Here is a 12600-nt window from a genome sequence, read left to right on the forward strand (position 1 = left end):
TAAATGAGGCTGAGTCCAGCTCCTCCTTCCCATCCTGCAAATGATAGCCCATCCAGTTACACCTAAGCTCCCCATTCTGCGTGGCTGTCTTGGAGGAAAACACAAAAGTCAAATGTCAGCTACACCAAGTCATCTCACCAGAGACAGGTGACAGACACTGAGGGATTGGTTACGACATTGGTGGATTGGCTACTCCATCACAAAAGTGATGCATATCCCTTCCGCAGTATTACAAGTTCCATTATATCCTATGAAACTTGTAAAACAACTGGCAGGATATACGTCATTTTTGTGATGGAGTAGCCTGTCCACCAAGGTCGTAATCAGGCCCTAAATGACTAAAGCATGAAAATGCCAACTTTCTCAAAGTAGCATCTCTGAAATTGTAATTTAAAATCTGACTTCACCATAGATTATGATTTAAAATTGTAACCCCAGGGACCCACAAATGATTTGAAATTAGAATTAGAATTGGAAATTGGAAATCACACACATAAAATGTCATATGCTCACTCCAATGTTATTGTATGGGAAAGGTATGACTTAAATTCATTTTTCACTACCAGCACATGTAAAACTTAAAAGTTCATGTCTTGTATTCTGGGCTACCTTGCATGCTGCCCTCTGGACTGTCCAGGGCCTACCTCACGGGTGGCACATTTGTATTAAACAGGAATGTTTGGGCCTGTCAAAAGTTTATTTTGCTTTGTTGAAATGACACATTAAAAATTGCACACACAGGCTTCAATGGCCAGCCTGAGACCTGTTTTAAGGGCTACTTAAGTGGGGGTGGCACAATCAGAGCTGCAGGCCCACTAGTAGCATTTAATTTACAGGCCCTGAGCCCAGGTAATGCCACTTTACTAGGGACAATAAATATGCCAATTGGGTATAGGCCAATATTAGCATTTTTTAGGGAAAGAGTGCAAGCACTTTCGCACTACTTAGCAGTGGTAAAATGTACAGTCCTTAGGCCAATAAAAACAAATTCAGAATAAATGGAAGAGTGAAGGTAAAATGTTAGGGTATGACCCTGCAGAAAGAGCCTAGTCCAAAAATTAGTTTGGGTCAGTGTGCCTTGACTACTGCAATTCAGTTTATGCTGATCTGCCCATCTCATTCAAAAGGTTCAGCACTCACAAAAACTTTGCTGCCATTGGTTCTCTGACTTATGCTTAAATATCACAATACCTAGGCGTTGGTGTCCCTACACTGCCTTCTGAAGGACTAGATTGTGAATTACACACGAAACTCAGTTTTTTCCTAAGGCTCTCTTCTCAGCTCCTGTTTATGCCTTTGCTATAAATCATGCACTCAGAGATCTTAGGATAAACTTTTACTGTCTGCTCCAAGAATTGGCCTCAAAACTTTCACTAACACTTGTTTTGTAGTAGCAGAATTCTCCGCCACTACATTTGAGCCAGATGTCCAAGCTCCCCAAATTTAGGAGAGCTCCAAAACATTGTTATTTTCTCTGTCAAGGTAGTTATATCTTTTGCTACCACATCTTTTTACTTGTGTAATTTGGGTTTCCCAGTGCCAACACTAAGCTTTGTAAAATAAATAGAAAAACAAAAGTGTAAATTGCCTTTAGGTCAGAAAACAATCCTAATTAACAAAATTGAAATCATTTGCACTTGATCTGTCTAAGTGCAATTTGATATGTGCCTAATGTAAACATATGTGAATTCTGGCTGGTCTTGATGAAGTAGAAGGATCCAGGTGAGTGTCAAATAAGTGGCTCGAAAAGTGCTAGGTCAATGCTTTTATCACTCACACCATACTCGTTTCCTTGAAATTCACAAACACCTTCTTACTGAGAGTTTTATTGAAAGGTAGAGTTATTGTAATAACATTACTAAACCTTATGTATGCATATTGCTCCTGGAATGACTTGACCAAAGCATTTGGTATTTGTCAAGTCATCAATGCAGCAAGTAACAGAATTCATTGTGTTTAATGTCAAAGTGAATGGTAAGATTTTTGTAAAGTTGTAGCATGACATTGTAATGTATGCACTTCTTTAATCAATTACTTTTTTTTGGTTGAACCATATCATGCATATATAACATTTGTGTATCATAAACTAACAATTGAACAAGAGGGCTGTTCCAACAGTTGGTGTCCTGGAGCTTGAGAGATTGGATGTCGAGGATGGTAGAGAAGATAAAAGATGAGGCATAAAAGTCAGTCAGTGATGGGATTACTGCTAAAGCAGATGTTTATCTTTCAGTATGGTCCCAGAAGTGATGCTTGTGCCTCTGATCCATACTCTTCCAATTCTAAATCTAATTGCCAAGTCTCATACTAGCTGAAATTACTCAAGAGTACGGGCATAAACATAGCTAGTGACTTGAATCAGATGGGACATCTGGATGCACAGAACATACAATTTAACTCCCACTTTAGAGACGAGCCCATGAGTGGGCCTGGGCGGAGTTCACGGAGTTCCACTCTGCTGAATTCCGTGGGGTTTATTAAACACTTTATGGAATTCTGCAGAGGCGGAGTTCTGTGACAAAGAAACAAAAAGAGACGAGGACTTACCTGGGTCCTCCAGAGGGTCCTCTCTCCTCCTTGCCCTCAGACCGCAGCAGCCTGGTTCTCTGCCTCCCTCTGCCCCCTGCTCTCGGGCTGCTGGCAGAGGGAGGCCTGGCCCTGGATCCATTGCTGGTGCGCACTGCAGCCCATTTATGGGTTACACAGGTCAAGCACAGACTATCTGCGCTTGCGGTGTGTAGCCCATAACTTGGCTGCAGTGGGCACCGGGTGAGCTCCACTCGGCTGACGGGGCTAGCTTAGTTTTTGGATGAACTCAGAGCTGCAAGCGGAGTATGGAGTTCCAAAAACGTTGTTAGCTCTGCCAGTGGAGGGGAGCTCCCTGCCCATCCCTACCCATGAGTTAATTTGCAAATTCAATATTCATTTAACTCTGTCACCTCTATGATATTCTGCCATCTCTTCACATTGATAAACGAAATAATTAACGGTTCAATTAAATGGTTGCTCCTATGTCAATTGTCTAGTCCCTTGGCATTGTTATTCTTTACATGCTCTTGGTGCGAGGCATATTTTTTAGAGCTTTTTTTGCTCAGAAGTACATAAAGTACCAACTTTGCATTTTTTTAAGTGCTTTTGCATACATATGCCCATTTAAAACCTAAAACCTAAATGCATGAAAGAAGCTCATCCCATTACTCATGACTTTACAGACAAACTGGCAAGTAAATGCACAACCAAGGCAAACACATTGGACTCCTATTTAAAACAAAGGAAAACCACCTACATCAACCAGTTTCAAAAATCCCCTCCAAGAGTAGGCCAATCCTCCCTCTGCATTCCTTCAAACAAATATCACAAAATGAATTTATGGTTCTGGTCAAAGCAACCAAGCTTTCCGGCTGCCCTTCTGACCCCTTGTCCACCACACATTTTCAAGAACAATCTTTTATCTACCTCTGCTGCCACATCAGTAAGAAAAATCATCAATAATTCTCTAACTCTAGGAATCTTTCAGGAAGACCTAAACATGGCGTACATACAGCCATTATTAAAGAATACAGACCTGGACCTGAATGACCTCAACAACTACAGACCAATCGCTGATAGATCTTTCCTGGGTAAACTGATAGAAAGAGCAGCATTCACCCAGATGTCACAATTCATTGAAGATAAAGCCATACCTTTAGATTATCAAACTGGATTCCACCCAGGAAGAGGCACTGAATCTGCCCTCATCTCCATCTGGAATGATATTAAAAACACAGTAGACCACAATATAGCTGCTGCACTACTTCTCTTGGACCTCTCAGCTACCTTTGACACAGTTGCCCATGACACCTTAATACAAAGACTCTAAGAAGCCAGCATAGAGGGGACTGCTCCCGACTAACTTCAAAACAAAACAAATGTCATCCATACTCCCTCTTTCTCATCCAAACGAAACTTCACAAAAGCAGGGGTCCCTCAAGGCTCAATCATCTCACCCATTCTTTTCAACATCTACATGAGGTCATTAACAGCAATGATCAATAAATTTTATCTCACATGCTCCAACTATGCAGATAACATACAAATATTCCTTAAACCGGAATGCCTCAAAGAGATTGGAAACTCAAAAATATTCAGTTGCCTCAGAGCTGATAATCAGTGGATGGCCTGGAGCCATCTCAAACTGAATGCTTCCAAAACTGAAATACTCATATCTGGTGACTGGAAAAATAATGACACACTCTGCGCCTGACCTGATGATCTGGGGCCACCTCCTAAAGTCCAAGTCAACAATGAATGCCCAAATGGACAATCAGTAAGCTCAAGCTTCATCACCATGAAAACTCTGCGACGCATCTTCCCCCACCTTGGATTTCTACACAAGGTCCAGGCTACTATCTCTCTTGTACTACCTAAACTGGATTAAGCCAATGGCCTCTACTATGGATCATCTCTATCTACTATGAAAAGACTACAATGGATTCAGAACTTTGCTCCCAGACTACTCCTACACGTAAAGCCACAAGCCCAAATATCCCTTGCCTTGAGGGGCCTACATTGGTTCCCAGTTGGCAAAAGATCCACCTTCAAGCTGTTTTGTATCACCCACAAAGCAATACATGGAACAGAACTGCTTTTCGTCAGGAATAAAATCACCCAATACATTCAACAAAGGAACTGCCGCTCAAGATTGGCACCTCGCCTCAAAACCCCACAATACAAGAAAAAGACAATAGGTGGTACATCTTTCTCTGTTCAAGTGGCCAAACTATGGAATTCATTACCCCCAAATACAATATCCATGGATAACTATCTTATTTTCAGAAGACTATTCAAGAGTTGGCTGTTTCCTACATAACAGCCATACTCAAACAGCAATATACTGCATATCCCTGTGTATGTAAACATTTATGATCTGATAATATGTATATATTTATATATGTGTATTTATTTGTACAAATATGTCTAATAACAATTTTTTCTTAAAATATATACACACTCTTTAGGCCTGCTTAACAATTGTATATATTACTTACGCTTAAATATACATATAAATGTGTTGCCTCATTAAACTTTTCACCAGCAGCCGGGAGTGCATGTGTATTTCTCCTGTATTACAGAGTGTTGTCTTGGAGATATATATATATATATATATATATATATATATATATATATATATATATATTATTCTACACTTAACATTGTATAGTTTCTATATAAGTTGTTTCATTAGATGCTTATGAGTATCTGTTTGGTTTTATCTATCACAATAGGTAAATATTATCTTAACTATTTTTCTAGAAGCATTTCACTATTGAAATATTGAGTAAAGATGAAAATAATGTTATTAAAGTAGACAAACACATTAACTTCAAATACTGCAACACTTGAAAGCCTGTGCATATAGGATACAACTTTAAATCTCAATATATAATGTTCCTTACACATGTATCACCTTACCATGTAATCATGTCTTTATATATCTATTACTTTAGTCTTACTGTACCAGAGAAGGAAAGAAAACAAAGTAAAAACATAAATAAATAAACAAAAAATCACTCTCTCCAATGCATTAATGTTTCACCCTTACCCTATAAGTCTATGAATCTGTCCTCTATCTCCACTCTGTGACACATCCCAAACCTCATTCTACTACTATGATCTCCAAAATAACCCTTCGTAGACTCTTTCTTCCTCTCCCCCTTCTGGCTTACCCAGACCTCAGTTTAAGCCTATGATCTACCAAACAACCCTACTAAATCTCTCTCATATATCTCTCCTTTGACTCATCCCAAATCTCATTTTACTAATATGATCTCCATAATCCCTTTCTATACACTCTTTTCACCTCCATCTCTCCTTTACTCATTTGAAACCTCATCTTACTACTATGATCTCCCAAATAACACTGCTGGATTATTCCCTCTTCTATCCCTTCATTATTCTGTGCATTCCAGCTAACATTCTCACATGTCCTCTGCTCAATTTAAATCATAACTCCCTATACTAATACTATACTCATATTTCCCTATACTAATTCACAGCTAATCCTTTTGGGTTCCAGAGCAGCGTGCTACTCACAGAAAAGCACTTTGATGCCTTGTCAGAAGGTTGTAAGTGCTATATAAATACAAGTAGAATAACAGTTTACACTTACCAGTTTTTGGCCAGATAGCCCTTCAAGAAGCTCCAGAAGTTTTCGTCCATCCCGTAGATCATTGAAAAGATCTTCAATCTGATGTTTTCCAAACTAAAATAAAAGCAGAAAATCCAATTACGTTTAAGGTATGAACCGTTCAATTCAGTTGTATTCAGTATATTGAGGGATGCCTTTCTTATTTAAGAACACAGCATCAAATAATTTGAAAGAAAAAAGGGATGGGTCACTCGTGAGGGGCTAGAAACACGGACCCAGTGCATTCTCAAAAGACTAGAGAATTTACTGAGGAATGAGTTAACAAGCCTGACATTTTAATGTCCGCATCCTCTACTGAAGCACGTACGATATCCTGTGAAACTTCTTTAAAACTTTTGGAGTCACTACAGAACATAAACTAACAGGTTTTTGCAGTTCAGAACAAACATATACCTTAAAATTAGAACTAGCCTTAATTTGTGCAATGGAAGCATAACTAACATACTAGCAGCGTGATCCACATGACTTCTCCTAACCATTTTAATTTGAAGATGCTAAAATATAGGGTTGTATGAATTCTTTTAACAGTTTATTCAAATCAAATGTATGCTTACGGTGTCCACTCCATCTGTGTGATTAAAATATTTGAATCTCAAATTACTGCACATTTTTTTATTCCTGTAGCTAAGGCTTTCTTCATTGGGTAAGGCCTACTTACCAATACAAAAACCTTATCTTGAATTAATCTTTTATTAATAATTCCAACAGGGGACTAAAAGTGCATTTTAACTTTAGTATTCAGCCTAAAGTTTGTCAAAGTCGTATTAATTGGATTGGACTTTTCTCAACACCTTTAGAAATTTTTACAGTATAGTTCTCTAAACATTAACTCTGTGGTTATCACTACAATGACAAACTACTATGCAATGCAAATAAGGACTGTAAGGATTCTGAGCCCAAGGTACCCATTGTAGACAGGTGTGACAGGACCCCAGAAGTTACAGCTGCAGTGTTTGACCCTGGTGTCCTGGGATACTTGTACTGTGAAACCTCTGGCTTGGACCCAACTGCCATTTTTTACCATTTGACTCTCAGGGTAGTGAGGCAGAGCAGTAGAGTTGCAGTTTGTGCTTATAAGATGGAAAAGTGTTCTGTTTCCTCACACTACTAAATACCACACATAAATATATAGAGAATGGCAGGTAAAATGGCTACAATGACACCCTCTAAATGTCCTCTAAACCAATAGTGTTGCACGCTGATGAAAACCTGTATGGTAACGCCCTAATTGCACCCTGAACCACGTGTGCTGGAAGTACTTTAAAAAGTACCCTAAAAGAATAATAGCAGCCTTAAGAGCCTAACACAACATGAGATGTGTATTTAATAAAATTCAGGCCTACTAGTTTTGTCAAGGCATTACTATGATATGCAAGCAACATCTAGGATCAACAGCAATACAAATCAACAGTGAAACATTTTAAAGTGGTATGTCCATTCAAAAATATTAACATATTCTATGATTTATTATGAGGAGTGTGCATGTCAACCATCAATATAACACAATATAGTTCCTTTTTTTAAATTCTTAACCTGATTTCAAAACAACCAAAGACCCTCATTGATACAGGAGTGATATTTAGCACAATATTATGATGTCTAGACTAAAATATGTGATGTAAAGATGAATGTGTAGTGTGCTGAGAATAAGGAAATATTAGGTCAATCATAAGGCCTACAACATGCATGCAGGTCGAGGTCAATTGAATTATTCCAAGTTGCACAGAGAGCCAGCACTGTTTTGATGTTTAAAGACTTTGGGATGTCTGTCCAGGCACTGAAACCTCTTAGCAAGAGAAAGACAAAACTATTTTAAAAAACAGGGATACAAAATCTGAGAAGTATAAATGGAAATGATGGCCCTTTCTTGGAGATTTATATAGTAGAGCAATGGTAATCAAAACATATAGGGGGTCATTTTGACCCTGGCGGTACGGGACCGCCAGGGCTGAAACGACGGAAGCACCGCCAACAGGCTGGCGGTGCTTCCAGGCGTATTACGACCGCGGCAGAAGCGCTGCGTCGCACCGCTGGGGCCGGCGGTATTCTGCCACTTTTGCCCCGGCGGTGATAATCCAGCGCTGCCCAGGGGATTACAAGTCCCCGACCACCAGCCTTTTTCTGGCGGTTTGCACCACCAGGAAAAGGCTGGCGGAACGGGGAGTTGTGGGGCCCCTGGCGTGGGCAGTGCAGGGGCCCCCTGACAGGGCCCCATGCAGCTTTTCACTGTCTGCTGTGCAGACAGTGAAAAGCGCGACGGGTGCAACTGCACCCGTCGGACGGCCGCAACACCGCCGGCTCCATTTGGAGCCGGCTCCTATGTTGCGGCCGTGATCCCCGCTGGGCCGGCGGGCGGAAACCAGGTTTCCGCCCGCCAGCCCAGCGGGGATCTCCAAATGCCCGCGGCAGGGGTGCGGCCCCATTGGCAGCCACATGGCGGTCAGATCTTGGCGTAATGACCCCCATAATGTGCAAAACAGGCATTAATATATTGGAAATTCTTTTATATTAATGACAGTCAGTCGGAAATACTCTAAAAAAAAAAATTGCAGGCCCCACCATACATGCAACCTTTCTGATTAACATATATATGTTCTATCCTACCAGAATCCTGAGTGCTATGTCAGGCTTGGAGGATTAGTGTTGCTATATTTCAGAAAAAAAGGCAATATGATTATTTCTTTGTAATGGGATCATACATTTCCAGACTTTGCTTACCTGGCAAGCACATGTTTAGAATGGCCAGGCGCCCCCCTGCAAAAAGCAGAGGGGAGCCATTAGCTGCTCCACAAACAGGAGCCCTAGTGAAAAGTCACTTGTCTGTTTCGCCAGGAAGGAGGGCCGTGACGTCATTGGGAGCTGTCAGTGTCGGGTGCATTTATGTCATCAAGAGTCAAGGAGTTGGCCTCTTCTCTCCACCCACACACCAGCATATCAGATCACACACCAACACCCACCCATCCACTCCTGGAGGAAGGCAGAATTTCCAGCAGCAGAAAAAGGGGGCTTCCCAAAAATTTGGACTGATTTACTGAACTGACCCCTTGCAGGAGTAGTGATTAGCATGGGCACCAGGCAGGCAGGATGGGGGACTGACCTGCTGGTGGTTCTGGGCCTTGCTGTTCTACCCTGGGATGCCTGGAGTTGAACATTTTGGGGGATTTGCTTGGAGACAGGTACCACAGCTGGATCGGTGCGATATGTCGTAACCTGGTTTTTGTGTTGGTATGGAACTTTGGGTATTGCCCATCCCTCTGTGAGAAAGGGGGGAAGTTGCCTCTGAGGTATGCTTGTTAATAATATACTGGATGCCTTTGGTTGAGGGCATGAGCAATAAATAAGGGAAAAGGTTCTGGAACCATTCTGAAGACTTGCGCTTTAATGGAAAGTGGAGACAACTGTATTGCTTGTGCACTCCTGCAATCTTTGAAATCTTTGAGCTGTTCTTATGTCCTGTATTCGCATAACAGTAATGTCTGCTTAACTATATTTATAATTTTTCACTGATACTATGTGAATAAAAGGCTAAGCCATTTGTTGAACCACCATAATCCCAGTTGTCCCTCTCCTTGGGAGTCATTTTAGTGGGGGGGGGGGGGGCAGTGACTTGTACGTTGTAAATTCACTATTAGAAATGCAATATTAAGCATTTCATCTAAAGAAGTTTCGATGTTAAATTGAGGTGGTGAACTAGTATGCATTGGTGCCAAGTTACATGTATTTTTTGGTATAGAAAGCACATCACTGGCGGTATTTGGTACAGGGTCTAGAAATTATGAGTAAACATACCTTATGGAATTAGATGGATATATCATGAAACACTGTGAGATTCAGCAAGCATGTTGCGGGCAGGCTTGCTGCTTGTGCACCGTCGGCACACCTGCAGTAAGGACACGCAGTGGATCCAATTATTTAGTGTACTAAAGGTTTACATGTGACTTACCATGAGCCTAAGAACACTACAATACTTCCTAGAAAGCACAGTGGGGTAAAGTGACTTTCCTGGAACCACACCGTTCTTCAAAGTCAAGGATTACTGTAAGGAAAACTACTGCCAGCGTTGATAAGTTCTTCCCTCAGCAAAATTGATTCCCCTTTTCCTTGTACCCAATTTGGTTGCAGCGGCGTCCTCACTCCCAGTGGCTCTTGTGGAGGCTGTTCTTAGAATTAGCTTCTTCACGTTTAATTGCCACTCAAGATGGTGGCAGCAAATCCTATTGAGGTCAGCACTTTATTGTTTCTACCTTAGTCTCGTGCTGAGGCTTCCCTCCAGCTGTTTCTCTCTGGGAGCCCTGCACGTCAAGTGAATGAGCAGTGTTCCTGAGGTGCTTCGTTTCATAGAGAATTCTTCCAGGTTTGAGTAATTAATTATTTTGTGTGTTACGGTGTGCCCACCAGCTACTTTTTCCCCTTTTGAAGAGGCTGAATTTTTACTTCTTCCAGCTTTCTGAGGAGTTTTTGTTTGGCTTAACAGAACTTCAAGAAACTGCAGTAGGAATCCTTTTGTAAGATTTCCAGACTTCCCAATATATATATATATATATTTATATATATACGTACATATATATTCAAGAACTCTTGCTCTGCAGACTTTTCAGTCTTAGAGACAAACCTCAGTGCTCAGACTAATTCCTAGATACTGTGATTGAGAAAACTGAAACTTGAAAAGGAGATTTTTTTCCCTGTAAAATACATTAGTAATTTGTATATTTTTGAGCTTTTGAACTATTCTCCAGAGAACCTTGGAAACCTCTGACTCCTGGAGAAAAGAAGATATTACATTTACATTGTTCTCTTAGAGAGAGGCTAGTCTCTCAAAAGACACAAGTTAGGAGAACGATAGAATTGGGTGAATGTGAATGGCTGAACAGTTGAATGCGCAATAGGAATGCACTTATCTATGCTGTTTTCACCCAACAGCAGGTCCTTCCTTTAAAGAAATACCAATAAGAAGAAAGGTGCAGGTTTTCAGAGACACACACTGAATATCCTATCTTCAAGTGGAAAACACAGGCTGGAACTGGATCTGGAGGTGGCCTCTCTTTTTCTATTCCCATTCCCCTTTCCCCCTAGCGGATGCAGGGTTCAAATAATCAGTTAAGGTCTGAGCACACATCTGTTGGAGGGAGTTGGGTAAAAGGCATCTGCTCCTGTGGAAGTTTGATTTAATGGGTAATCTTCTGACAATTACAACTCTGGCTACACGGGTAGCAATTCATCCACATTACTAATTCTGTTTTGATCTCACCCAAAGCATTCTGCACAGAAATTGTCAGCTTGTGACTGAATGTATTTCCATGCTCACTTAGTGTTGCTTTTGAACAACCAACGCCAAACATGCTAATTATCTGCAGCCGAAATGAAGAGGACATTAGTTTAGTGCTATCAGGCCTTAATCAAATCACTGCCTAACTGATCAGAAACTCTATCAAGAATAACCCCTGCTCATCACATCAAGTAGCACCTGAACATGTAAACCAGGCAGAAAATCTCTCATTACCCTCAGCCTGAACCACCCTAATCAGTGATTCATCAAAAATTCTCCTGTTTTCACTATGCCTTAGTGCAACTGAGTACAAAAACCCAAAATTCCACAAGGTGGTTCACTGACACAATATTGTATTCATAAATATTGTTGACAAAAATATTGTGTCAAATTTATTTATGCTTTTTAAATTGTGCTCTTTATGGTTGCTTTGATGGTTATGTTGACCAAATAAAGCTTGTGTTTAATACAGATACAAATATATATATATATATATATATATATATATATATATATAATTTATTTGTTTACAGGGAGATTATAATTTTAACTAGGTTGACGTTTTAGCCATGCAAAACCATAGAAAGTTAGCAATTTTAGTTATACTTATAGCTATACTTCTGTTATGAAACTATAATTTGTGGGCTCAAATTACTTTACGACATGAGCTATAGTTTCTTCACAGAAGTGTAATTCTAAGTATAACTATAACTGCTGAATTACCACAGTTTTATGTGGGTAAAATGTCAACCTCCCTATAACCTTTGTTTTTTCCAGAGAAGTTGTATTCTATTTTAAAATAAAGTAATATATAATTACAGTACATTAATACATCCACCACCTTTGCCCGTGCACAGTGGGGATTGGCGGCAGGGCCTGCCCTACTGCCAGGAATGAAGCCAGCCCCCCAGCATGTACTCAACCCACTCCACGCATGGCCTTTGACCTTGTGTACAGGGATTTTGGTGTGTAAGTGAGTGTATTTTTTTTAATGGATTTTGACCTACAGATCCCTCATGGATATACAGAAGGGAGTTGCGCTGAGCACCGCGGTGGATCTGCAGATCAGCCCGAAAAATATAATTTGGGACAATTTGTGCCCGAGAGGGGTCCCTCGGAGACCGCTCCATCTAGGATGATCAACTGG

General features: G+C 40.5%; 1 protein-coding gene across 4 annotated transcripts in view; it reads right to left on the reverse strand.

The window, feature by feature from the left end:
• The window catches only part of DMD (dystrophin), a 6960831-nt gene that overhangs the window by 6257170 nt on the left and 691061 nt on the right, over window positions 1–12600 (reverse strand). For all 4 annotated transcript variants that reach the window (XM_069204753.1, XM_069204754.1, XM_069204752.1 and 1 more), the window contains exon 3: window positions 6149–6241. In XM_069204753.1, coding sequence (XP_069060854.1) covers window positions 6149–6241 — 93 coding nt within the window. The remainder of the gene's footprint in view (window positions 1–6148; window positions 6242–12600) is intronic.

The sequence above is a fragment of the Pleurodeles waltl genome, chromosome 8 (assembly GCF_031143425.1).
Source record: "Pleurodeles waltl isolate 20211129_DDA chromosome 8, aPleWal1.hap1.20221129, whole genome shotgun sequence".
In the NCBI taxonomy this organism is placed as follows: domain Eukaryota; kingdom Metazoa; phylum Chordata; class Amphibia; order Caudata; family Salamandridae; genus Pleurodeles; species Pleurodeles waltl.